General features: G+C 53.1%; 6 protein-coding genes across 6 annotated transcripts; 4 read left to right on the top strand and 2 right to left on the bottom strand.

Moving 5' to 3' along the window:
- Window positions 1–421: 421 nt before the first annotated feature.
- HER10_EVM0008355 (aspartate aminotransferase) lies at window positions 422–8048 on the top strand (the record flags this gene model as incomplete). The annotated part of the gene is made up of 8 exons (XM_035477880.1): window positions 422–1756; window positions 2106–2175; window positions 3266–3411; window positions 3504–4532; window positions 5906–6122; window positions 6169–6201; window positions 6259–7140; window positions 7957–8048. The coding sequence occupies 8 exons, from the start codon at window positions 422–424 to the stop codon at window positions 8046–8048; spliced, it is 3804 nt and encodes a 1267-aa protein (XP_035332987.1).
- An 83-nt stretch (window positions 8049–8131) lies between these two features.
- On the top strand, window positions 8132–9330 carry HER10_EVM0009173 (WD domain-containing protein; the record flags this gene model as incomplete). Its single annotated transcript, XM_035478672.1, has 2 exons — window positions 8132–8177; window positions 8276–9330. 2 exons carry the CDS (start codon window positions 8132–8134, stop codon window positions 9328–9330), a joined length of 1101 nt encoding a protein of 366 aa, XP_035333084.1.
- Window positions 9331–9382: 52 nt separating this feature from the next.
- On the bottom strand, window positions 9383–11249 carry HER10_EVM0009981 (glycolipid 2-alpha-mannosyltransferase). Its single transcript, XM_035479451.1, has 4 exons — window positions 10810–11249; window positions 10483–10743; window positions 9810–10428; window positions 9383–9748 (listed from the first exon to the last, which is right to left on the bottom strand). Exons 1-4 carry the CDS (start codon window positions 10952–10954, stop codon window positions 9592–9594), a joined length of 1182 nt encoding a protein of 393 aa, XP_035333180.1. The 5' UTR covers window positions 10955–11249; the 3' UTR covers window positions 9383–9591.
- Window positions 11250–11591: 342 nt separating this feature from the next.
- On the top strand, window positions 11592–14348 carry HER10_EVM0000164 (Spc97/Spc98 family protein; the record flags this gene model as incomplete). The annotated part of the gene is made up of 2 exons (XM_035469958.1): window positions 11592–11663; window positions 11742–14348. The coding sequence occupies 2 exons, from the start codon at window positions 11592–11594 to the stop codon at window positions 14346–14348; spliced, it is 2679 nt and encodes an 892-aa protein (XP_035332007.1).
- A 1510-nt stretch (window positions 14349–15858) lies between these two features.
- HER10_EVM0005464 (uncharacterized protein) lies at window positions 15859–17962 on the top strand. Its single transcript, XM_035475080.1, has one exon. The coding sequence runs from the start codon at window positions 15953–15955 to the stop codon at window positions 16865–16867; it is 915 nt and encodes a 304-aa protein (XP_035332628.1). The 5' UTR covers window positions 15859–15952; the 3' UTR covers window positions 16868–17962.
- A 29-nt stretch (window positions 17963–17991) lies between these two features.
- On the bottom strand, window positions 17992–19323 carry HER10_EVM0010801 (uncharacterized protein). The gene has a single exon (XM_035480250.1). It carries the CDS (start codon window positions 18564–18566, stop codon window positions 18342–18344), a length of 225 nt encoding a protein of 74 aa, XP_035333291.1. The 5' UTR covers window positions 18567–19323; the 3' UTR covers window positions 17992–18341.
- Window positions 19324–26850: the final 7527 nt, after the last annotated feature.

Genomic DNA, 26850 nt, shown 5'->3' with positions numbered 1-26850 from the left:
CGGGGATCATCACCCGGAACAAAGGAATGTGGTGGTAAACTCTTTTGGGCCCGGCCACATTCCTCAGTGTCTTTGGCTGAAATGAGAAGCTATTCAACTAAGCATTCTTTGTCTGCCAGCGACCGGACCACCATGATGGGCTTTCGCCTGCAGCCTTTACAAAGAGTTTCCCTCGACGGTGCATAAGCAGCTTGAACTCTCGCCATCCAGGTTTTTCTTCCCCTACCTCGGATGCCTGTCAAGAGGAGTGGTTTTCATGGAAGCCTCTTTTGAAGCCATGGACATTAAACACCCGGCCCCGCCGGCATTGCCTTCCTCATGGACAATCCCTCAAACAGTCAACATGAATGATCATGGAAGGAAATCGACTTGGACCACACAATTGTCGCCGTACCTGAAAGGCCTCAAGATCAAGAACCTCATGACGTCTCCTAAATCACCAAAGTCACCTAAATCCCCAAAGTCGCCAAGGTTTCCACTTTCACCCAAATCGCCGAGATTCCCTCTATCACCCAAATCACCCAGAACGCTACCGCCAAAGCTTCTCGACGAGGACTCGTCATTTCGAATTATACATACGCCTGACAGGCCGGAGCGACCGATATCAAGACGGGCCATTCCGAATGACGAGCAATGCATGGAATTTCTCATGTCTTTGCAGAGACAAGAGGAACACAAGAGGGGAGGCGTCAAGACGGGCCTCAAGATGTGGCCGTACCCGGACGAGCAGGAGGCCGAGGACCGTAGGTATCTGCGGAGCGTGAGGGTCGAAAGTGTTCACTTGGAGGAAGCTCGTCTCGCGAGGACAAATTCCTCCGGCCCGGCCAAGGTTGTGGAAGTGGGCAGAAGCTCGACCAAGTCGACGATGGCATCACGACGATCATACCATACCAGCACACCCAGTGTTAGCAACGCAGGGGACGCCGAAGAAAAGCCCCGATGCGGCCTTACAGTGGCCGTCGGTGTTGACCCCCTCTCTCCACCGCCGACTCTGTCCCGCAGTCAATCAAGGCTAAGCTTTCACACGCCAAAAGCCAATACATCTCGCTGGTCCGATGACAGCATCGAGTCCCTCTTCTCGTCGAGGGACATGGATTCGCCATGCCCTCAGCGAGTTACTGTCCGCTCATCCTCCGAGGCGCTGTCACCCACTGTCGTCGGGGACGAGTCTGTTGGCTCATACTCGCCTCCCCTTCTGACGCCAGTGAAAGACCGGCCTGCTACACCGTTCACGGACCCTCGTCTGCGGGCGACATCCGAACCGATGACGCCTCCGCCTTCAGATCACATTGTTCACCAGATGAACATAACTCCTGAGCCGGTGCCGCGGAAGTACTCATGGCGCTCTTCTAAAGATACGATCCTCAATACAGGGGCCCCGATATCAAGATTCCAGTCGTGGCTACCAGAAGCGCGGCCAGAAGAGGATTTCGAGGGAGGACAGCAGCAGCAACAACAGCAATCTGAGCCGGAGGTCTACGGCGAGTGGGCGGACTACTACTTTGAGGACGGCAATTTCTGGGATGACTATTCGGATGGCGATGAAGAAGGGGACGAGACTAAGGTAGAGGAAGAGGAGGATGTCGACGCCGTCGAGAAGGAGGAGCAAGAAGTGAGCGACGAAGAAGACGAAAAGGAGGAAGAGAACGAGGGCCAAAAAGACCGGCTTCGGGTCGACGATGAGGAGGTTTATCCGCGTTACGAGAGTTTTATCAAGGATTACAAGAACAACGTCATGAATATCACGGTTACGGAGGTGTGAAGGTTCTTCTTCGACGTTACTTATTCGCCGATTCGGATTTGGGGAGTTTTACGGATGGGATGATATCTCAATCACCTTTCAGGGGTTTGAGACATTGTAACAGTATTGTACGACCTTGAGATTTAGTCGCGATTACCCACTCGTTATTTCGGAACAAAAACAGAGCCTTTATGATTCGTTACCTCTTGGATCGCCCTGATGCTTTGTTATCATCGACGTCTCTATAGTGTTCGTGCCACATGATATCACTCAACGCTCTTGGACTAACAACTTGAATAAAAACTGACCGAACCGCGCTAATAGGCTAAGTACAGGAACTCCATACATCATGACGGAGACTGAGAGTCTAAATACCGCAGCTAACAACAACATCTTGGGACGCCTCCATCCCCTGACTTCGGATACTACAAGGTGTTGTCTCTAGCCCCTAAGCGATACCAACATCCACCCAGCTCGCTCGGTCGAGAAAACCCCCCCATTTTCGAATTCCCGTTATGACGGAACCGAATAGCGTGACACGGTTGTTTCCATCGTCGTATTCTTGGACGTTCCCCTCCTTTCCCCCCCTAGAACCAAAAAAGATCGACGTTTTCACTCCTAATATTCGGGCTTGGGGAGAACAGGCTTATCGGGATCAACCCAGTCCGTAGGGCCCTCGATACCGGGCCTGCAGGCGTGGTGAGCCCTTTCCCACCACTGCTGGGTCCAAAAGCACGGGCGCGGCAGAAGGCCGCCCCTTCGGGTAGCTTCGTTGCAATACCTCCAGCGGACGAGGGCCTCTCTGCATAGTTTGCGCTCCGGTTGATTGCAGCACCTTCTGCGGTACCAGGTGTAGTAGGAGCGGTTTGCGTCGGCGTAGTCGACGAGGCAGAGGAGGGCTACGACGAGGAGGACGAGGTGGCGGAGTGTGATTTGCATTTTGTTCAGAGGAGTTTGGTTGTGAGTTGGGTGTTTGGTCGGTTTGTTTTTTCTGAGAGAAGAGTGATGTTTGTTTCGAGCTGAGGTATTGTGTGATTTGATCTGGCGATGTGTGGTTTGGTGGCTTGATAGCAAGAGTTTGATGGAGTAGTTGTTGGATTGAAGGAGGAAAGTAGGATGGATTGTAGAAAGCTAGGTGCTTTCCTGAAGTATGCCGACAGGAAGAGTCTTCAGAGGAAGTGGAAGCTGTGTCTAGTTTGGAGACCAAGATAGCCATTAGTGAACCCTGATGATATGATTCTACAACCTTGACGGAGCCGATGGGGAGTGTGAGGCAATCTAGGAATCCCGTGTGACTGCAGAATTAGGACCATCATGGTTGAGAGCCGTGTTAGTCCAAGTCAGGCACGGGAGAGAGTCGGGTTCTGTCCGTTCCGCCCACCGACAGGAGCGAAACAGGACGCTAGTTTCCCATACATACTAAATGAACCTGGAAGTTTGAAACTCTTAACATATTTCATCAGATAGACCATGGTTTTCTTCCACTGTTCAGGTCTCTAACACACCTACGACGGCTTCAACAAGCTCGGCCTTCCTCGGTGTATATGGCTCGGTGTGGCCCAAGCTCCAAGCTCCCAAGCTCCCCCAAAACTTTCACCTCACACTTGATGTACCCTTTCGTCTTCCTCCCACAAACTTCATCTCATCTACAAACTCCCTCACGCCATCTAGTCATCCTTTTCCCCTCATGACGCGCAATGCAGTGAGTCAGCGGCCGGAGAGAGGAAACACACAGAAAGCAAGCGTGCGCGCACCGCGGTAGATGCCTCGCCTACCGCCCTGCCTCTTCCGCCGCGCCCACGCCATCTCACCCCATGCCGCCGTCCTCCTGCCGGCGTGCCGCGATGTACCCTCCGCGGTGACCGAGCTTCGCTGGATCAGGTCGCACGTCGCAAGCAGCGGTAGACAGCCGTCGTCAAGGGCGCTTCTGCCCAGCCAAGATGAGCAAGAAGCCCGCGTCGCACGCCTCTGCGCAAAACGCGGCCGTGGCGTGCCGCTGCAGTACGTTCTCGGCTCTCAGCCCTTTGGAGCACTCGACATCAAGTGCCGGCCCGGCGTGCTCGCCCCGCGCGCCGAGACGGAGGCGTACGTGATCCATCTGGCCGACATGATCACGCTCGGCCAGCTGGATGGTTTCGAGAACAGAGAGCTGCGTGTCGTGGACTTTTGTACGGGCACTGGGTGTATCGCGCTCGCGCTGTACGAGCGTCTTACACGATGGGCCAAGAAGCTTAGCGTCACGGGCGTCGATGTCTCGCCCATCGCCGTCAACCTCTCGCGAGAAAACTTGCGGCGCAACATGGCTACGAATTCACTCATACCGCCGTCTACCGACAAGGAGGTGACTTTCCGAAAAGCAGACGTCTTCCAGGAGGCTGATATGCAGTCGCTTCAACGATGCGACGTACTAGTATCAAACCCGCCGTACATATCACGCAATGTTTGGACCTATGGTCAGGGCCAGATGGGCTACTCTGTGCGAAAGTACGAGCCGAAGCTCGCGCTCGTGCCGGGGGAGATGGTGCCCACGTATGATGGGTGTGACCATGCCGACGTCTTTTACGCTAGATTGCTCGACATTGGAAGTCGGCTAGGCACGCGAGTCTTACTATTTGAGGTGGGGGATGAGGAACAGGCTCTTAGGGTCGTCAAGCTTGTCAGACGCAATGACTTTACGAGACATGCTTTGTGCGAGCTCTGGAGGGACTGGCCAGACTTGTCGCCCGAAGAGGATGAAGTTAGTTCATTCGATGTCGATGGGGAGATGATGACTGTCAAGGGCAGCGGGAATGTTCGATCAGTCCTGATTCGTCCCTGAGACTGAGTTTCAAAAAGCTTGGATATATACGCTTTTATAATACCATCCCACGTCAGAATATGCCAAACGCTTCTTCGTTCGTCAGAGAACAAATAATAAGCAACGAATGGTCAAGAATCATCATTTTCGACTTCATAAGGAGAATCTATGGCAAAAGCAAAAGATTACTGCCCAGAGGCGGATTCGAACCGCCGTCAACACGGATCGCTGTATAGAAGAACCACAACGTATCATCCTAACCAACTAGACGATCTGGGCCAGTGGTTATTGATGAAAGCTGAGGCTTGGTGACGACCTAAGGATCACCGCGCGAGTGAGGGTGGGGTTTCTGCCGGTTTAGCGCTAGAGATCCCCTAATTTTCAGCGGTCGCTCAGCGGGCCTAACGCCTGTAACCGCTGGACCTCTCCTCGGGGCGCTCATACATGCGTGCCTTACCTGGCTCACTCCCGTCTTTGCGGTTCACAACTGACAGCTTTATTGAAGGAGACGAACACCTGAACCTGTGTCATGAAACAAGGGAAGCAACGGCGATGAAGTCATTTCCCGCGAGGAATCAGTGGTGTTTCTATTCTGATTACACAGAGACATCGTGTCTCTGCTGCCCACGGTTCAGCTGGACCCTGTGCGCCTCGAAGTGATTGAGATCAGACAACCGGGGTCCAGATGGCGTAAAGAAACATTCCAGCCATGAGCTTGATCATCAACGGTCGGTTGCGCGTGTGCAGCCGTCGGCACCCTTTGGACCCAACGATCCGGTTTGTTCCTAAAATTTTGAAATGCGCGTGAAAGCTGAAGAATTAAATGAAAGGGGTCTTCCCTTGCAAGCCACACAAAGAGACTGCGCGTCATCTGGCGACACACGCGCCATGCCGTGGTTCTTTGGAATGAGGCCGGAACGGCAGCGGGAAAGGGTCCAGATGCGATGAGTGGAATGCTGGAAACGTAGATCAGCTCCTGTCACTAAAGACAGCGTTTGAGGTTCCCTGCGACTCGAATTGATGGGGAAAAGTGAAGGCGTGGGAGAGCTGCAGCCCGGAGAATGAACTTCTTCAGGATGATCGGATTGATCTCGAAATTCAGCTTCACATGATTGCTGTATGAACGTGATCTTCTCGCGACAATCTGATACATGGGCAAACCTTTTCATGGGCGAGGAGACTCTTCGATTATGGAGACGGATCGAGGTAGAGTGCCAGGATCAAGATTTCGGCTATCTCATCACGCCGAATCATGTTGGGGGCACCGTATCTTATCCGACATCAGCTTCGGGCGGGGTATAGGCTTCGACTTCGGATCGCACTCACATCAATGATTCAGGGTTTCCCAAGACATGGCATCCGGAAAGCACGTTGTCAAACCATCTTCGCGAGCCTTGGCGAATTTGGAGTCCGGGGGCTTCATCGACTTGGAAAATGAAGCCAGCAAACTCCCGCAGTACGACCCCGCTACGTGCCCGGATGGAGTCATTGACCTCTCCGGTGCCATCAATGGTCTCATGGGCGATGTTCTGGCAGAAGAGATGAACCGATTTTCCAAGGCTTACGATTTTGTGAAAGGCATGGGTAGCTTGTAGTCTGGTTGAGAGTTTGAACTGACACGATCTTACAGCAACTCGATACGGTGATGTTATGGGACCGAAAGGTGAGTATCAAGTATATTCGAAGGCATTTTTACCGTTTGCTAATAACAAGTCGATAGAGCTAGCCAATGCAATGAGTAGCTTTGTAAATCGCTATTTCGGTCCTGTGCGGTCGGTCACATCCGATGACATACTGGTGACCAACGGCGTGACCTCACTCATAGACATGATGGCATTCGGAATGTGCGATCCAGGCGAGGGCATTATGGTCATCACTCCAACTTACGTGATGTTTCCCCACGATTTGTGCGCCAGAGCAGGCGTCAGTTTGATCAAGGTCAACCTCGAGCCTATGGAGAGCCAGTTCGACGAGAAATCTGCCCCTCTGCTAATCGAAGCAATGACCAAAGCCTACACCGCAGCTCTGGCGGACGGTATTATTCCCAAGGCCCTCCTCCTCTGTAACCCGAGCAACCCCTGCGGCCGGACCTACCCACGCACTACCCTCGTCGAGATTGCGAGATTCTGCGGACAAAAGAACATGCACCTTCTATCCGACGAGATCTACGCCATGTCGACCTTTACCGGCACAACGGACGCAGATGGACAGGCGCTTCCCCCATTCACCTCCGTGCTAAGCATACAGGATGATCCACCTCGCGGTGTGCTCGCTGAGAACATCCACTCCATGTACGGCGCAAGCAAAGACTTTGGCTGCGGCGGTCTGCGGCTCGGATTCCTCGTGACGCGGAACGAACTCCTCTGGCGTTCTCTGAGGAGGTTAGTGCTGTTTACATGGGTCTCGACTTTCTCAACTGCATTCTTCACGCACTTCTTGCTTGACGAGGAAGTCGTCGGGAGATACCTGAAGACCTACCGTGAACGACTCGAGGCGCAGTATAGGGTGACCACGCAGCTCTTGAAGGAGAACGGAATTCCTTTCGTGCCGGCCAACAGTGGGGTGTTCATCTTCATCAAGCTGACGGCTTGGTTGGATCACGGCGAGCATTCGGCTGAACGCGACGGAAGCCGCGAGACGAGACTCTGTCGATATATTTTGCATGAAGGAGGTGTCTTTCTCAGTCCTGGAGAGGTAGGTCTTTCATGTCGACTAAAACTGCAAAGAGATGACTAACACCCATACAGCTCTCCCTATCGACGGTTCCGGGCTGCTTCAGATTGGTCTACACCGAACAATGGGAATATATGCCCATAGCTATCAAACGGCTAGCAAGGGCACTGGAAGAGATCAAGCTGCGTCCTACATCACAGTCTTCTTCGTCCTCAATGAGTGGCCAAAACATCAAGGGCACCATGAATGTGGCAGAGGATCTGACGAGGGTATCATGGCGGACGTCGATTGCGCGCTCCCTGCTTTGTCGTAGAGCATGACAGTGCAAAAAGCATCTTACTCAGGATGAAGATGAGCCAACGATGACGATAAGAAGACAAAAAATAAGATGTAGCTGCTTCATGGCGTCAAAATGCAAAAGAATTGACCAGCCTGGGGGTCGAACCCAGAATCTCCTGATAACACACTTAATCGTAGTCAGACGCCTTGCCATTGGGCCAACCGGCCATTGATGAAAATTCAAGGACGGATGTGATACTTCAAGCCTGTTGCTTTAGCAGCCGGCGCGGGGCTCGAGTTCAGGACCAGTCGTGGACCAAGGGCCCTTGCCTTCAATGGAATTTGTTGTTCTACGATATTCTTAGTCTTCGCCTGCGTTTCTTAGCTGGCAGTGATAAGACTGTGAGTGCTTGCGATGTGAGAATCATTCGAAGCTGTCACTGTGGGTACCGAATATGCAATAAAGCGATCCACCCAGACAAGCACTTACTGGCACTGCAAGATCATCAATCCTCCTCTATAGCAAGAGGGAGCAAACATGGACGCATCGTGATTTGAATTTTGTATTTCGTCGAGAAATGAAAAATTGTAATCTTCTGGCTAGACATACACGGTGATGGGCACATTGCCGATCTTTCAAGATGTCGTTTCCTGACAGACCGGTCGCTCACTTGCTGGGCTCAAATGGTGAGTTGCGTCGTTTGGTCATGAAACGCATAGGCCAAGAAAAGACAAGAGTCGACTTCCTCGGCAGTCTACAAGGACCAGAGGCTGACTTCAAGCAGGACCCGTTCATGCTGTCTCATATTCAGCATCGCCAGGAACATACATCCTCACCGGTTCAGCGGACCGCAACATCAGGCTCTACAACCCGGCATCTCACAACCAGCCCCAGCGCTACGGCTCAGCCATCAACAGCAACAAGACGCCGGGAACCACTAAGCCCACCGTTCCTGAAGGCCGCCTTATTCAGACCTACACAGCCCACGGCTACGAGGTCCTCGACCTCTCCGTCTCCTCCGACAACGAGCGGTTCGCCTCCGTCGGCGGCGACCGCGCCGCCTTCCTCTGGGACGTCGCCACAGCCAAGACGATCCGCCGCTTCGGCGGCAACGCGCACGGTCATACGGCGCGCGTCAACTGCGTCTCGTTCGCCGGCGACGGGGACTCGCTCGTCATCTCCGGGGGCTTCGACACGAGCGTGCGCGTGTGGGACGCCAAATCCAACTCGGCAAAGCCCATCCAGGTTTTGGACGAGGCCAAGGACGCCATCACGGCACTCGCAGTGAGGGACGCGGAGGTCATTGCGGGCAGCGTTGACGGGAGGGTGAGGAGCTACGATGTCCGGATGGGACGTTGTGTGACGGATGTCATCGGGGCGAGCGTGACGAGCCTCAAGCTCACGCGGGACGGAAAAGCCATGTTGGTCGGATCGTTGGACAGCAAAATCCGGCTGATGGACCGGGAGAGCGGGACGTGCCTGAAGACGTACGCCGATGACGGATGGAGAAATGAAGAGTTGCGCGTGCAGGCCGTCCTCGGCAGCAAGGAAAAATATGTCATTGCAGGCGATGAGCTTACAGCCGGCACGGGACCTTCGGGTTTGAACGGTGACGGCAAGATATGGGCGTGGGACCTCTTGACGGGCAAGCTAGTCGCAACGGTCCGGGTGCCGTGCCCAGAGGGCTTCGAGCCTAAGAAGAGAATGCTAGGTAAAGATGGCAAGGAGAAGGAGAGGAGCAACGTCATCAGCTGCATGGCCTGGAGGGGCGATGGATGGGGAGATCAGTTCTGCGTCGGTGGCACGTCAGGGATAGCTACTGTCTTTGGTTCACTCTAGAAGCCATATATGATGCATCGCTATGATATAATCGCAACAGTGATGAGGTATCGTCATTCCGGACGTTCATGTATCTAACAAAATCTTCCAAATCATACAGAGTCATGTCCGTCTCTGACCCCGTGGTACTCTACACACACGCATGGATGTTCCGCAGACGCCCAACACCAATGTACCCAGATGCTTCCCTGGAAATCCCCAATCGGTGCCAACCAAAAATTACATAGAACAGCAATCGTGCTTTGAAACCACTTCGGTTGATTAGTCCATGCCGACATACTTGAACCAGTTCGGGCGGCAGTCGTCCTTGTGCAGCCAGGCCTCACCATCAGTGAAGCGGCCTGTTACGCAGCCCTTGCACTTGTTCGAATTGGGGCAGTTGAAGAAGGGAATGTGCTGGTAGCCAATGTCGCGGAACCTGGTGTATGTTAGTTGACTGATCTTCCGTATGGAGCTTTGTGAGGCTTAGCAAAACGTACCAGTGAATCTTGGACTTGTCCTCGAAAAGACCCAAAGCAATGCTGTGGACAGGAGCATCGCCCCATCTTTCGTAGAAGAAACCTCCAGCGCGGTCCAGATGCTGGAAGTAGTCCTCATACGCTTGGCTCCTCCAGAAGTCAATGTCGGCAATCTCAAAGTTGCTCCAGAAGTGACAGGTAGAGTAGCCGTTCGCATCAACATTGTTCTCGGGACGACCAGCCTTATCGGTGAGCCAGTCCATGGCGTTGTTCTCGTGGAGGTATTCGGGGTGCTGCGCGAGGAACTTTCTGGTCTCGGGCCACAACGTTGGGATGGACTTGGGCGCGTCGTACAGGTTTACGGTGAAACCATATGTCTTGTTGTTGTCCTGCATGTAGCGGAAGACATCGTAGTCAACGTCGCAAAAGAAATGGACCTTGGGCTCGACACGCCAGTAGTACTTGGTGTGCTGCAAGGCAGGGTGCCTATAAAACATGCCGCTGTTCCAGCGGCACATGGAGTGGTACGAAACCTTATCGGCGTACTGAATGTCGTTTTCCTTGAGGATCTTGACGGACTCTTCGTACAGGTCTTTGTTGATCCAAGAGGGCATCTCCCAGTGCTCTTTGGGGATGAGTTCTAACAAGTTTGATTAGCGCGAGAGTTGCGTAAGGAATCGTCGCAAAAGCTTACCGTATCTGCACTCAGCCTTGGTGGCCGCCTGAGTCCTTCTCTTGAACTCATCGCTAAAGGGAACCTCGTTGAAGAATGTCCAAGGGTAGTTGAACTTGTGGTTCCAGGTTCTCTCGAGATCGACCATTGACTGAATCATTCCATCCAATTCCTCGTTTCTGACCAGCGCCAACAGTGTGGCATTGATGCGAGCGGAGTCTTCGATGCCGGGGGCATATTTGTCGGAGACATATGTCAGAACACCTTGAGGTTCACCGGTAGCTGTGCAGAGATATCATCGTCAGCGATCTATGCGATGACTTTGTAGTAATTGCATGCGCAACTTACGATCGAGGTTGGGGTCCCGTCCATTCTCGTAGCGCACTGGCTTCTGGCTTATCGGCCTTTCGGGGCCAAAGATCTGATAAAGGAAGAAGCACCAAAGCATCACGGCGGCTAACGCCAGAGCTCGAACTGGGCGGGCGACCGCCATTTTGGCAGATGGATCGGAAGCAAGCTAGCAGTCGTGAGAAGGATGTGGGAAGGCGGAGGTATCTCGACAAGTCCAGCCGTCGAGCGATGGCAGATTCGACGTTTGCGCAAATAGTCAACGGCTAGCGGAAAAGCCAGGTCGTCGAAGTCGATCGAGTGGTGGGAGATTTCTCGGTCGCGGCTCGTGCCGTCGTTTTTTGAGGGCCGTTCGGTGGTGTGGAAGGGAGATTTGTTGACCACTAGGCCAGATTGAAGAGTGACGCGTAAAAAATCGGAAAAGGGGGCGTCGATGGCAGTTGTCCCAGGTCGTTGGATGCTTGAGGCTTGATGTCACCCCGTGAAATTTGCCAATTAGCGTCTTGCATTGGGGGAACCAAGGACCTATGGGCGCTTTGTCCAGCTGTCGCACCCCTGTAATCAGCGATAAGGGAGGATCGGTACCCCCGCGCGCCCCTCTATTCGGCCAGCATCCCAACACCACCTACGCACCAGATGGCTGTCGCGTGTACTTGCGACAAGCACTTCTACAACGCGTCTCTTGACGATGCCGGCAGATTAGCTCAATGCCGACACATGGCCCCCTGTTTCTCATGACCTGACTTTGAAATCCCCCGCCTGGCCACTTCCGACGACAAACAATGGCATTCGCTGCAAAGCTCGGCGCCCTGACCGACGAGCTGGTCGAGGTTATCACATCGACACCGGACAAGGTGGGAGACGGTTCATCCCATCTTGCATAGGCATACACAATGCAATGCAGCTCGGCCCGTCGCTAACACCAACGGCAGCACATCAGTCGAGAGCGCTTCAATTTATTGCGCGAGTCTTCTCATCGCAGTCTCAAGCATCACAACTTCCTGCGCACCAATCAATTCGACGTTGACAAGCAGCTTGTCGGCCTGGAGGAGCGATTTAGGGTCCACCATCGTGAAGGCTTGGCAGATGCCTTCAAGGAGCGGCTCGATGCGTTATCAGAATTCCGAACGAAGTGGCACCCCGACATCCTTCATTTTCTCCTCGAGCTTTCCGATAAGCCAACACAGAAAACCCGACTCAGCGACCTAGAACTCCTTCAAGAGCCCGAAAAAGACCTCGAACCGCCGCTTAGATGGGAAGACATCGCGAAAGAGGATGGATGGCACGAGGAAGCCGATATATGGAACTCCATCGACTACAGCGATCACTCTGGCGATGAATATGGCGAGGCCAAGTCAGATACATCAAGTGTATCTGATGAGACATCTCTCTCAACTCTGGATACATCAGTTGGCAGGAGACCGGAGGCTTTCGAGATTGCCTCGTCTGACGAGGCAGCCCTCAAGGTCGTTAAGGATAGCCAGGCTTGGAGGGCGGAAGGCAAGAAGACTGCATCTTCAGCCCGACCGCAAAAGGTCGCCATTACAGAGTTCCAGGCGATGAGAGAGGCCCTCTTCATGTTACAAGGCCTACCCACGACATTGTTCCAGAAAGATGGTCTTGCCGACCCGGCGTACCAGATATCCAGTCTTGAATGGGATACACACAAAGCACTTGTGAGCAGCTTCGCGGAAAGCGGGCGCCAAGTTTCCCAGATACGGACTTTCTCGAAGAGACCCCAAACAGCGCCTCTCTTCCAGGTTTTCCGTGACAATGTCATTGCCTGTCTGCAGTCCTTTGACAAAAGATTGTCCAATATTCAGAGTAGTCTGGCAGTGGCGCGGGAAGATACAGTCATCAGCATGGCAGCAGTCCTGGAGGAACTCAGACCAAGGATGGAACCTTTAGGATCTCTCTCGGAGATTATAAGACAGCTGTACGATCCTGCGAATGGTGGAGCGTTTCGCTTTCTCGAACTTATCTACGATGAAATTAGCAGAGCCCAGCTCTCAGGCCGCGATTCGACTTATGACCTCCTAGGTCGAATATTCTTCAACTGTTTTCAAGTCTATCTCCGACCAATTCGACTTTGGATGTCAGAGGGGCAACTCGTGCCAGGCGATAAGATCTTCTTCGTGTCTGAGTCGCCAACCCAGGTTCCGCTCCGTCAGGTCTGGCAAGAACAATTTAAAATGAGGCGAACATCAGAAGGGGTCTTGCATGCGCCCAGCTTCCTGCAGCCAAGTGTTGGCAAAATCTTCACGGCTGGGAAAAGTATTGTTGTTCTCAAACATCTTGGAAAATTTGATGCACTTCGTCAACTCTGGGATGATCACGAACCCGCTTTAACATTCGAAGCGGTCTGCCCACCAGGCCTGGAACTTGCACCATTCCCCGAGCTATTCACATCGGCCTTCACTCTATGGATGCAGAGCAAATATCATGCGACCTCGGAAACCCTGAAACAGGCGCTCTTTGACTCTTGCAACCTGGAGTCGAATATTGGCGCACTGCATCACCTCTTTCTCATGGCTGACGGAGCTGCGGCTGATGAATTCTGCAAAGGCATTTTCGCCCGGCTAGATGCCCTCAGGCCCGATTGGCATGACCGATACTCCTTGACTGGTTTGGCTCAGGAGGCATTTTCGCCACGAGTTGATACCACCCGCCTCTTCGTCACTGTCCGGATCGAAGGCCAGAAGAAATCTGTTGTCGCTGGTCGCGATCTCATCCGTACGGCCTTGCCAGAAATCACCCTCCAGTACCGTCTTCCCTGGCCAGTGCAGCTCGTTGTCACCGAAGACACAGCTGCTCAATACCAAGCAGTTTTCACATTTCTCATGCAAATCAGACGCGCCATCGGCCTCATCCAACGCAACCGGATCCTCGACGAGCTTGCTTCGAGAAGCGATGTATGGGGTAGCAAAGCGCTATACTACTTGCTCCGCTCGAAGTTGATGTGGTTTTGCAACTGCATCCAGACATATCTGGCAACGCTGGTTTTAGCTCCTTACACAGAATCCCTCCGCTGGAAAATGCGAGCGGCCTATGATGTAGATGCCATGATCAGGCTTCACGAAGCCTTCGTGAAGCAAGTTATCGACGCTGCATGTCTCGGCAGAAAACTGGATCCCATACGCAGTGGCATCCTAGACATCATGGACCTAGCCGCGAAACTTGAGGACGCACAAAGCGCTAGCGTCGCCGAGGAGGCTGAGGAACAACAGGAGCTATCCCGTCTTTCCATTATGTCCTCGCCGATGAAGGCGAGTCCCCGCCGTCGAAAACCGGCTGTCTACGCCGAAGACAGTGACGCCGAAGGTGCGGAGCGTGTCGGGACCAGAACCAAAAGGGGTGCGATTAATGCAGGCAAGGGCTACCTAGAATGCTTGCGGGAGATTAAGACAGACTTTGAGAGGCACCTAAAGTTCATTTGTGGGGGCCTACGAGGGGTTGCCAGGGCCTCAAGCGACGAGGCGGCTGTGAAATGGGACCTCCTGGCTGAAATGCTGGAGGTGGGTGTCAAGGAGGGCGCTTGAGGGCTTTGCCAAGTTGGTAGGAACGGCTGGCAGAATTGAGAACTTGGTCGTGGAGACCCGCAAAACCATTAGAGTTTACAGAATTCCGGAAAAGGATAGGGATCGACATGGGATTCCTTGATTCCCATGCTCCTGTCGAACCGCCGCGCCAACGCCAACTTTTTCCCACTGCAGATGGGTCCTGCAGCAGATTGAAATTATTGAAATCCTGCAGAGATGATCAAATTGACTTGGTGGGCGGTCAACAGCAACATGAGACGATGCTCGGTGAGTGCCGCCACGAAACGAGGTTTCCTGAACCGTATCGTGCGATGCCTCGACGATACCTTACAGCAGACTTGAGCTTCAACCAACTGCTCCTAGGTGTTGCATCTGATGAGCTGATTCGATCACTTAGTCTACCTTAGTTGGCTGCGGTCCCTGAAAAAGAGACGACATCGTTCGCATAAAGGTGTGCTAGGCTGCTAGTGTGGTGATTCATGATTGCTAGCGTAGACCCTTGGGGTCGCAACCACGAGACTGCTCGTGCCGGAACCGACGGGAATCACAACACCACCACGGTGTTCACGATGCCGCCCGACGTGCGTCCTCCGGCGGTGTCGAGGCAAGATGCACTTCGTGACCCTGCCCGCCAGGGGACGGGGTTCACTGATGCCAACTTTTTCCTCTCCAGTCAGCCTCGAACCTTGGAACGAGCAAGATCGACAGTGGGGCCCCAACGGTTGTGACCGGAAGCCAAGGGTCCCTTACAACGATTTTGGAACCAGAGGGGGTGTGAGTGTGTTGTGTCGATGCCGACTAAGGCGCCGACTGGCGAGCGGGTGAAAGACCTGCCGACATGTAACGTCTCTTTACTCCGTCGACGTGCCCCCGCGCGTTTCCCTTGCGGAAGTCCATGATCCGTCTACGGTGGCCGTCCACGTTTTGAGTTGAGTGTTGCGTTGGTGCCCGAGAGTATCCGTAAGAGCAAGGAACTGGGAAAGAGAGCCCAACTCGGGAAATTGAAGCTCAAGCCAGGGTGCTCGTGATCAATTCTAGACTCTGCTGGAAGGTGGACCTTGGTTCTACACGTGTGGACAGGGAAGGTTGTTCGCGCGGGTTTGCTGAGGCTCGTCAGCGGTTGTTTCCGAGAACTTCACACGGTCTTTCAGGGCTGGCAGCATGATCTTGGCCGGTCTACGGAGTAATCCATTTTTACACGGCAGTCGAGTAGCCAAGAACTAACAACAGCAATGTATAGCCTTAAACCTCCTCGGTCGTGATCATGGAATTGGCCTTTTAGAAACATCTCGCGAATGAGTTGAAGATACTGGTGCTTTGATGAGATTCTTGGCAGGAATGGTCACATGTGAAACGGTTTGAAAGAAACGGAAGTTGAATATTGTGCGAACATGACCGTAATCATTGACCGGGTGTTTTATTTCGCCGGATTCCCGATACGGCACGGCGCCCCACCATCAGTGACATCCGCCACAGCTGCACGGTTTGCCTACGAGATATCAACACCTCCAAAAAGTTTCACGACAACCTCAATTTCACCCACAATTACGCCTACCGAACCCGAAACTATTGTCGTATAACCTTGCGGAAGCCCATAGCTCAAAATGTCTGAACGAAAAGTGCTCCAGAAGTACTACCCCCCGGATTTCGATCCCTCCGCCCTTACGCGCAAGCGTGGTCCCAAGCAGACCGGCCCCAAGGTCCAGACCGTCCGTATCATGGCGCCCTTTTCGATGAAGTGCACGACGTGCGGAGAATACATCTACAAGGGCCGCAAATTCAACTCCAGAAAGGAGACGAACCAAGCAGAGCGATACCTCAACATCCAGATTCACCGCTTTTACCTGAAGTGCACGCGGTGCTCGGCGGAAATCATCATCAGGACCGACCCCAAGATCGCCGACTACGCCGTAATCAAGGGCGCGATACGGAACATGGAGCCCTGGCGCAACAAGGAAGGCGAGAAGGAGAGCGTCGACGAGAGGCTGGACCGGTTGGAGCGCGAGGAGGCTGAAGCCGCGGGCGAGGAGGAGAAGAACGCGATGGCGGACCTGGAGGCCAAGAACGAGGACGCGAGGCTGGAGATGGCTGCCGCGGACGCGCTCGACGAGATCCGCCAGCGTAACGCGCGCATCCAGCGGTCTGAAAAGGACGGCGTGGATTTCTCCGAGTACGTCGTCAGGCCCGAGGACGAGGAGAGAGCTAGACAAGAGAAGGAGGACGAGGAGGCTGCGCGGAAGGCTTTCGCTGCTGCGAGGGAGAGGCTTGGAGAGGAGATTATCGACGACGATGAGTTTGACGAAGGAGTCATTGGTGGACCATCATTGTCCTCTTCCTCCTCCTCATCATCGGCGGTGGTAGCGTCATCCTCAACGTCGGGGGAGAAGTCTGCAGCGGTGGAGACCGTGAGGGATACTTCAATGATGCCGCCGCCACCGCCTCCCGCCAAACGCGTGGTGAAGAAGAAGAAGGATTACTCTGCGGCGCTTGGCATCAAAAAGAAGCCTTCACTGGTCTGAGAGTTGTGTGCGATATGGGAATAAAAGCCAGGGCGTGGCTGCAGCGACTTTTTCTTCGTTTCCCTCCCCCTTGACTCTTTGTCACTGCCCACCTGCATCACCACGCAGGGGGAATGGAGAGCAGCTGCACGTCATTCTTTCCTTTCATATCATGAGCAGGGCTGTTGTTTTACTTGGTGGTAAACTTTAATCTTTGGGCATGGCGTTTCGGAAAACGGAGGTTTACCGCACAGACTCTTTTCCCCAGGGTACATAATCAAGGCATTGGGTGGACAGACGGTTGATGGCGTAAGGGTACACGTACAAGGACAATGTAAGGTACTCGACGAATGTTGAACGATCAAAGGCAACACCGACAGAAGGGGCCGAAGCCCACCCCCATCCCCCGCCTCTCGTTCTATCTCCCTTTGACTTTTCGTTCTTCGGACGATGAATACCTAGCAAAGTAATTAAACTCTAGCCGTCCAGCATTGTTGAGACGTCACTTTCGACCGTTCCCCCTCCTCCCCCTCGCTTTGCACGTCACACACCTTCTTCCCCTTTGCTGTGTTCTAGATGTTCCTGGGTCGTCTGTGCTTTTTTTTTTTTTTTGCGCAAGCCCCACTGTCGATCTTTCACCTTGACAGGTCCAGCGCTGCGAAAGCTGTTGCGTATGTGTGCGAGTGCGGCGCGTGTGTGTGTTGAGCTTGGGAATAGACTCCAAGGTTTGGTGAGGCAACTGACCTCTTGGCTATCTCTCTCGGTGGGTTTCTTCTTTGATTGTGCGATTCAAGATTTTGGGTGCCTGGACCACGTCGATCGTGGCAGGGTTGGTGGATCTAAGTAGAGATGGAGAGGATGGCCGCCCTTTGGGGAGTGTGTGCTGGAAGTGGTCGCAAGTTCTAGATGGTGGATGATTAGTATCGTCGGAAGCGAATGTTGTATGAATTTGAGAAGAAATCGTCGTATATTTCTTCGTGTTATTCAAGATATTAGTAACAGACTTTAGCTTGAAAATATTGTATCAATCGAATGCTGGCTGGAACGCATGAGATATAAAATAGGGTGATTGTGAGCAGGTTCGAGTCAATTATGTGGTGTGAAGATAGTAAGATGTCACAGCTGATGAAATTGCAAATCATTTTGTAGCGATTGTAAAGATTTATTCGTGCTTTATCATAATCATGGATAGTCAACCTCGACGTCTCGAGGTAAACTGCCCGATATCCTCCAAACCACCAACGCCTGGGGATTTCTCCTCATAAACAAAACCCGCCATTGTAAAACAAGTTCTCTCGCGCCAAATGCTAATGTTGCCGTAATTCTGATCCCATCGCGCTAGTATCGTGCTAGACCGAACAGATTCTGTTGTCTGCTTTTCGCAGTCGCTGAAAGAGAGGCTCTCAAGCCGGATGTAATGACCAGAATGATGAGCCGAAGACCCGTTGAAAAGGGTCAATGAGTGAAATAGCCATTATGATTTATCGAATATGTATTAATACGATGAGTCGTGGCTGGATGAAGAGTGATGAGAGTTGTGAGGGTAACTCGTGCGGCCACCGGATCTTCTGGTAGACGAACGGTTGGCAGCCTCCATCTGGCGCTTGGTGTGTTGGTGCATCGAGCGCATGTAGGTGGAGAGATCTGATGGAGGAGGAGGAGAGACAGGGATGGAGACGGAGTAGGCGTCCTGGCGAGCGGGCATGGTGGAAGGGCTCATGGAGACGGTTTAGATGAAATATGTGGTGTTGATTGATAGTAAGCCGCTGATGAGAGGCTGAGGGCGTGTGAAGAGTAGTTGTGGTTTTGGTGGGTTGCTTCGATAGACGAATGTGATGGAAGAGCTAGGTAGATATAAAAGTATTGTAGATGTGTTTAAGAACGGTGTGAAGTTGTTGTTATTGTAGCTGGATGCTGATGAAACGGGCTTTCAAGAAACGGTGGATGGCAGGAATGGTCCTGGGTTTATAAAAGAAAATAAGAGGGGCGAAAAGGGTCGCTGCAAGGCTTGTCGTGGAGAAGAGGTGAACACAGACGTAGGGAAAGTTGGGCGGACGGGGTCGTGTGTGTGGTGGTGGTGAGCACGCCGCCCATCAGGCAAAACACAGGGTCCTCCGTCACTAGCGGTTGTTGCAAGCTATGGGACCTACGCTAAGGTACACCCCCCCTCCCTTTCTCTCGAGGGGGTCCTGAGTGTGGGAAGAGACGAGATTGAGCAACGCAGACTGAGCAGCTTTTCCCACGCACAGAGAGTGAGAGAGAGAAAAGCAGGCACCGTTCCTTTCTCCTCACCCCCTCATCCCTCCCACTCAGCAAAGAGGAGCTGTTGCATATCCCGCCTACGCTCAATCCGCTAGGGATCGGCAGTGATTGACGGCGTCTTAGCGTTCTGCTGTACCCCCGGGTGAGGCCTGCACGATATGGCGTAACTGGACCGGGGGTCGAGGCGCAAGGGGCCAATCAAGCAGACCTCGCCCACGGCTGGGTTTATTGCCACGGACAGGGCTGATGATGCAGTAAGCGGTACGGTGATACACTGCAGGGCACAAGAGAGGTGGTAGCGGTGGTTTGCGGGTGCGGGAGGCGGTCGAGAACGGAAAGACCCTGCTGATCAGTTGTCCACACCGAAAGTCACCGGGCATGTCTACCGGTACCTACTGGCCACACATTCTCACGCATGCCTATGAAGCACAGCTTGTTCCCTCTCTGCCTCTCGCGCTTCTTTGGAGTAGCTGTCGACATGTCAGAATACCTGCCCACCCGAATCTCGAACAAAGTCAGCGACGATCAGTCCCCTCTCCATTTCGCTTTCCTACCCTCGGAGGTTCTGGACCGGCGGACGGGGTGTGGAGCTGGACGGGAGACCCTGAGAAAAAGAGGCTTGAGGGGTTCTGATCCATGTTCCATCAATACGTCGAGATAGACATGGCCAGACTGCAAGCGAATAGGATTGTCTCGAACATCGTGCCCATCCCGACGCCAAAGGCTCAAAGGTGTGTTGGACCCTTGATTTTTGGCCACCCTATGACCTTACAGGAGGACTGCATTATCGAAAGCTTGAAACCTCCCCCAACTCTGATGGAGGGTCGGCATGTTCGTTGTACGATTGTGCTGCCACGGCTGCATGGTACGTCTATCCCATCCAGGTCCAGGGGAAGCAAGCAAGCTCGCGGTCAGGTCGCCATCCGCAGGCAAGCAGCTTGCGCGAACGAACGACGATGAGGGTCCAGGCCGGGGGGTCACAAGCCAGCCAAAAAGAAGCGTGTTCACATTAAAGACAGGCGCTACTGGCACTTGACCAGAGCTGCCCTAGTCAATAGGTCAATGACGGGAAAGAAATGGGTGGTAGTAAGTCTTGTCTTGTTTAGAGTAGCAGGAATGTGGTGTAAGGGAAGTGGAAGGTTGGCAACGGCGCGGCCAAGCAGTAGCCAAGCAAGACTTGTCGTCAAAGATCGGCGGGTGGAGCAGACGTCATTGGCCGAAGCGTCTGCGTCGGCCGGACCCCGGGTGTGAACGTTGTTGCCAGTGGGTCCGTCCAGTGTCCCACCTTCCTTCTTTTTGGCCCTGGTCGTCCGCCGTCGCCCTGAACCTTTCGGGCAGTGGAGACTTCACCTTCTTGACCTTTCACCACCACAACTACAACTTGGCGTCCCTGGTCTGTGCCGGGGCGCGGACACCATGCCGTCAAGGCAGAAGGCACGGATCCCAAACAAGAGTGTGGAAGGCTAGCCGCCAAATCTGAAGCCATTCAGCAACTTTTTGGAACTGCTACCTCACGGGTCCCCACCGTCTTTGAGGGCTATCATTGGTTTGATCCTCGTGTTAGTGGGAATACTGTCCAGATCGTGACCATGCTTGCCCAAGGGCCAGGGACGTACCTGTAGGAAATTCCCATGATGCCCTCATGTCCACCATCCTCCGTCGGCATGGGAATTTGAGAAATTTGCCATGGCGGCGAGACTGACTTCGGCACTCTTGGGCCTCAATTTCCCATTCCCCCCTCCTCTAAGAAATGATGAGGATGAGAATTGCCCCCTTCTCCCCTCCTTCGGTGGCAACCCTATTCAGCAGAGGCCTCTGCGCTGATTCCCATGATTCCCGTGTCAGGGGCATCTTGACGTGCGGCGTGCCCCATCACGCCCTCCCACACTTGACCTGGTCCCACCGGGTCTTGCCCATGCCGAAGCTATTCAGAGTTGAACACTGAGCCAGCAAGATGCCAAGACCAACAACAAGGAAGCTTCGAACAAATTTCGGCCCTCGACATCACGGAGCCGGGTCACGGAGGAGCAGACAAGGTTCATTGAACGGTAGGCCGCATTCGGTCTTGATCTGACCCTCACCGAGAAATTGGAGACATTTCTCTTCGGGTGAGAGATTTACCAGGGCGTCAGGGGTCTGCGAACTAAAGCTCCGATATACGCTGGGGTTGAAAGGCCGGGGAGATCTGACAAGAAAGAATACACACTCTGTCGCTAAAGGAAAGCAACCGAAACGGCGGGTTTGCGCGTTTGGAAGCTATGTAATGGCCCAGAACCTCATTGGAGCATGGATGGCCTCCCTCGACCGTGGCGAGACAGCTGTGACGGAAGATACGCGATACGCAGTAAACCGTAACGTAAGATAGACGGCCGGGGGGATCGCGAGAGGGATGGATGCCCTCATGGGGGGATGGAGGATGGACCATGGATGGATGCATGTGGTCAGGACGTATCCGTAGCGACGGACAGACCTCGAACCGGCCGTGGCTTGTGGGAGTGGTATCCGTAGGCAGACGACAGAAATTCAGACTTTGGGGCTGGCTGGATGGGACACACAGACGTCAAGGCTGACGGAAGGCAGCTCTTCCTTCCTCTCAGTTTGTTCGGCCTTGCCTCAGTTTACGTCGTTGGAGCTCTTTGGAGGTTGGTGTGTCGTCAGGTCTTGCCAATCAAGTCTCGTGTGAAGTCACGCTGCGCCACTAACCCGGCGCCCTATGATGTCACTCGCTGCTCTTTCACCCCCTGGTCCGACGGTCGGATCCCCCCCTGCTGTTCGCTTTAGTCAACCAATCAAAACGTTGGAGCGAGCGTTTTCTTCCATCTTCTCCCCTTCCTCCCTGGTAACGTTTTGACGAGCTGTTCCGTCACACACACCACAAACACGCCCCCCTTTTCACCCCAAAGGCTCAAACGCTGGTCCATTCCGTCAGAGGAAGGAGTGATACGCGCGACGACCTCATAGCACCACAGACAGCACCACAACTTACGTCTTTCTACGTCTCTTTACGTTGACAGCCCGCTTAGACCGAGTTCCACGAGGCGGAAAGAAACCCTCTTCTCTCTCAGATCTTCAAAGATTTGCACGTTTGCTAGCTAGAATGCGGCTCCCGTCTCGCTTCGTTCCAGCATTGCTGCATCGTCTGTCATGCACACCTAGCTGCTATTAGAGCTAGATTCTTTTTTCTCTCTCTTCGCATCGCCCCTTGCCACAGCTTCTCTCATCATCGTGCGACCCTTACGACGGCTGACAATGAAAAAAAGCCTCCCGTCCATACTATGGGAGCACCCATGAAGCAGTTCCCGCCACCTGCATCATACCATGACTATCCACACTCTCCATGAGCTCCGTTCAGCCTCGAATGGAGACACAGGCCCGCGCCAAGGTTCCAGACCCTGACTCTTGTCTGACCTGGACCACAAGAAAGAAGGAGAGCTCACATACCTCAAAGTGATATGAACGAAACTGTTTCTTTGCGCGACCGTCAAAGGTATGCCATCACACGTGATGACGCCATGCCTCTCACCTCACCTCATCTCTACCGGCCGCTATGCCCGAAGAGCTGGCACACACAATCAGATCTCAATCCTCCTACTTTGGGCGGATGGTCGTCTGTGACAGCATATCGGTACTCAGCGACGACCCCTGAATTACAGCTGGCAAACATGTACTAGCTAGGAGGGTTGCTTTCGCCCCTGCGTCCTCAACTCTCGGCCACGGTAGGAGCCGTCCCAACGGCTGGACCACGCAGTATGATCAAATGGCCCGCATAATGACATCGATCTCGCCTGCGATGGGCCCTTGATGGGGGCCGAGGGGTCGTGGAGGTCTGGGGAATCATCCTCTGAAACGTCATGAATGATGTTATACTACCTCTAGAGAATGGTTTCCAATGGGACATCTATTGCTTCCTTTACGCCTAGAAAGAATTGTCGGCCGACGCCTCGTCCACAATGACGAGCCCCTACTTCGAGTCCCCGATCCACCGTGAGAGTATCAAGGTCCACGCACCCTCAAACCTAGCGGTGATAGTCCTCCTAGACTCGAGCATCACCGAACTGCCTGATGGAGGCCAGAGAAGATAGCAGCACGCCATGTCCTTCTCTTCTTCTGCTCCCTTTGATCCCCGAAACCTCTCTGACCGTCCCGGTGCCTTCCCCCGCCACTCTGCGGCACCTCTGCGTCCGAATTTACTGGGGCCCGAGGGGTTTGAACTTGTCGCCCAACGAGATCCTCGCCGCTAACCGTCCCGGTAATGATTGGCTGTCGCTGAGCTCTTCGGCGATCCTCCGTCATCCTGACGGCCGTTCCGACTTCTCAGGCTCAACCTTCTCTGCGATGTTGAAGCTTGCTCGTCAACCACGGCACTCGGTCAGAGTTGGACAGGCATCGAGCATCGAGCGTCTTTTGCATCTCAATACTGAACATCGAGATCGAGATACGGCCGCGGTCGAAGTAGAGTTGTTGGTCGATGTCTGTTTCGCAGCAAAAGGGGTCTGTGGCGGTTTACCCGTCTTTCTACTATACCAGATCAGCATCGGGGACTTCTGGATCTTCAGTCTCTCTCCTTGTTATGATCCATAGTACGTCACTATCACGCCGGTTCAGGCCAAAACGTAGGGTGAATTCAGCGTGGAAGAAAAAGTTTCGATGGAGGAGTGCTCCATAATCACTGCCCAAGACTTCTAAAATCCTACCCGACGTGTGTGTCACACCGTGCCGGTCAGTGAATCAGTGCTGGTGTAAGTGTAACCCAGAGGACCTCATGGTCCTACTAAAGGACGCCTGTGCCGTCATTCTGGCCATCAGATCCAGATATATTTGATCATGACAGTGGGTGTCGCCCAGCGCAGGAGTGGTCGTGGTGACTCGTGATTCCTTCGTCGTGGGTTAACCCTCGTAATCTTACCATAGGATTGCTTGGAGCAGTCCTTTGAGCCATCTAGAGTGTTGTTCTTTCTGTCAGGGAGACCTATGGCGCTCTGTCCAGTGGATTTCAACTCACATCAAATCGTCGACCTTGACGGCATTTCGACAAAGCAATGGTGGTATGCTTGCCTATCTGCTCTTTGAAAAGCACGCGAGCGTGGCGGTAAAGCTGGCGGGTCGTCCTGTTTAAATCGCCACTATCTTCATACCCTGGCGGCCGTACCCTTATTGTGAGGGATTTCACTCAAGGTCTGGGCCAAGTGAGTACATCACGAGAGTAATTTTGCTCAGTTGTATGATTGATTTGGTGGTTCTTGCCCCCGAAGCTGAGAAGAGGCTTTCATTTCGTCACAACCTACCATCGTGTGGTACATTTCTTGAATATGAGGAATAAGTCACAAGGAGCATTGTCTTTGTATCTCAAGCAAGTAGACGAACGACGCGAGCGTGGCCGAGTTCATGACTGCCGGAAGACATATCTAAAAAGGGAAGGCAAGTGTTGGGGCATTAAAGTACGCAATTCTTACTCTGACATCAGAATCGGCACTCACCCTATGAAGGCCGGTTGGTGCTCGGATCAGTGAGGGACCATTCAACCATGGACCAATGCAAGGCTCTATCGAAGTCATTCTTGAGAGATAACCACATCTACTTGCTCCTCCCCTGAGACATACCAGCGCAAGCCACCCAAATGGTAGAATACCAGATATATCCCTGAATCTTCTCGAATTTGAAAAGCTCAGCGAGTGGTATTATAAGCCTTCGGCAGCAAACGGGATAACTATGAGCCTATCTTACGTGATGCCATCATTCTCAACCCGCAGTATGTCATCATCCCATTACAAAATAGCCCCTGCCCAGAAGCATGACATTAAACTCTCCTTTGATGGTATGATGATTTGCTGAATAAATCTTCACATCCTAGTGATAGTAACTAATTCGATGAACTTTGCAGTGCTCGAAGTGACGTTAAGGACCAAAACCACCAATGTAGGGTAACCGTGTCGGTTAAAAGAACACGTGGGCAATCGTCCCTGCCGTAGCCAGGAGATTGAAATGGAGAGGCACCAGACCGCACCTACCAGATGAGAATGTCCATGGCTTATACAAAACGTATGTACTTCTCCCCCAACTCGCCATGGGGGCATATCGTCAGAAAAGCGCAACGTGGAAGGTAGTACACGCCATAAAAATGGCCCTTCCACCTACCTACTTCCACTTCAGATGAATAAGTGGGCTTCGCAAATTTCTTCCTCTTGTCATATCCTGATGATGAAGTGCAACATACGATATCATCCACTTTATCCCGGCCAAAAGGCTGCCCTTCTAACTTATGTACCAACATGCCCACTGCCTACTTACAGCAAGGCTCCTAAGCTCCTCACTCAATTCCCACCGCGAAAGCGAGGCAGTCATGCCTTTGTTGCTGTGCTCACATCAACCCCTCCGAGTGACACACGGTTGATTCTCTCCTCTCTCGTACAACGATGGTGGGCACATGATTCAGATGAAACCACCACACATCAGATGTGACACGGTATTTGAGAACTCTGTCTACATGAGATTGTGATCTTGGGATACTAACTGGACTTCCAAGGGAGTAGGCACGGCATCGACCGCCCGAGAAGCATTGTTCAGACGCTTGCGTTTCTGGGCAAAGACCTGCGTAGTCGCGACGAATTACAATACGACTTGTCCAACAACTACGCAGACGGGAAGGGGGATGACGACCGTTGAATCCACCAACGTGTGCCACGATAACTCCCGTCTGATCTTGCCTAAAGGACCCTTGTCTCGCCTTACAACACTCGACAACCCAGGTCGATCTTTTGCCGATCCTCCACCAACCCCGCTGCCGGAGTGTTCTGAGTCGGACAACCATACACACAAAAGAGTCTCGGGCTCCGCAAACCATCGAATAGGTCTAGGTTTGGTTTGTATATCAATCATCCCAGACCCTGCTACCAATTGAGAGAATCGGAGGGTTATCGTGGTTCAGCCATGGCTATCATGTCCTCCAACCAGTTGGACGGCGTGTTCGCTCGCAGAAAGTCAAAGTGTACGAATGCATTAGTGTTCGGACCGGGAGACCCCATCTAGTTGTGCGCATTGTCGATCTCTTGGAGCAGACAAACACTCTTGCGGCGACAAATCACATTGTACTCATCCCAGGTGGCAGAAGGGTGTTCATGAGAGGAGGACGACGGACGATCATTCCTGCAAACTCCAATTGCTGGTGTTGCGCAGTCGATCAGCTGAAGCCAATAGACCACGGCCAAGCACCATTCCTATCACCACTAAAAGCAACTTGACGATGTCAGCATCCCACGCGGAACCTTGGCGTTCACACAGTACTCTGGTGCTAATAATGTTAATGCAGCATAGGTTTGGCTCTGAGGCGCATTAGGCGGGCAAACCTTGCCTTGACGACTCATTGACGCCGATTTGGCTGCTGAAAAGGTCATTGGTAGGTGAGACAAGCTTGAGCCTCATTCCTATCCGGATTTGGGTCAGTTCCAGCCATTTAGGATTCACTTTCACCTCTAAAATCCCTTGTTGAACCGAGTCTGTTGCGCAATAAGCCGGATCACCGACGAGCAGTCATTTGGGCTTTGCGCACATATTCACCATCATTATCTTCTCTGCAGCCTGTGGCCTCGTGGTGAAGTTCAGATGGCGTCCTTTTTGGGTTTTATACGTTCCGGACGGCCATTGGCGAAGACGCTGGTAGACTCCGGATGCCGAGTATCGGAAACAAAAGGCCGATGTTTCATGGTCTCCTGCAACTCAGTACTCGCAGTGGCGGGGTTGTGCCA

This window comes from Colletotrichum scovillei (genome assembly GCF_011075155.1).
Source record: "Colletotrichum scovillei strain TJNH1 chromosome Unknown Contig00006, whole genome shotgun sequence".
Taxonomy (NCBI): domain Eukaryota; kingdom Fungi; phylum Ascomycota; class Sordariomycetes; order Glomerellales; family Glomerellaceae; genus Colletotrichum; species Colletotrichum scovillei.
This window is presented reverse-complemented; position numbering and strand designations above follow the sequence as displayed.

What these genes read in the sequence shown, in the direction of transcription:
- HER10_EVM0009981 (XM_035479451.1), bottom strand. Translation starts at nt 10,954, where the DNA reads ATGGCGGTCGCCCGCCCAGTTCGAGCTCTGGCGTTAGCCGCCGTGATG. An exon ending in ACGGGACCCCAACCTCGATC is followed by an intron (nt 10,744 to 10,809) that starts GTAAGTTGCGCA and finishes ATCTCTGCACAG; the next exon opens with CTACCGGTGAACCTCAAGGT. An exon ending in GACAAGTCCAAGATTCACTG is followed by an intron (nt 9,749 to 9,809) that starts GTACGTTTTGCT and finishes AACATACACCAG; the next exon opens with GTTCCGCGACATTGGCTACC.
- HER10_EVM0005464 (XM_035475080.1), top strand. Translation starts at nt 15,953, where the DNA reads ATGTCTGAACGAAAAGTGCTCCAGAAGTACTACCCCCCGGATTTCGAT.
- HER10_EVM0010801 (XM_035480250.1), bottom strand. Translation starts at nt 18,566, where the DNA reads ATGAGCCCTTCCACCATGCCCGCTCGCCAGGACGCCTACTCCGTCTCC.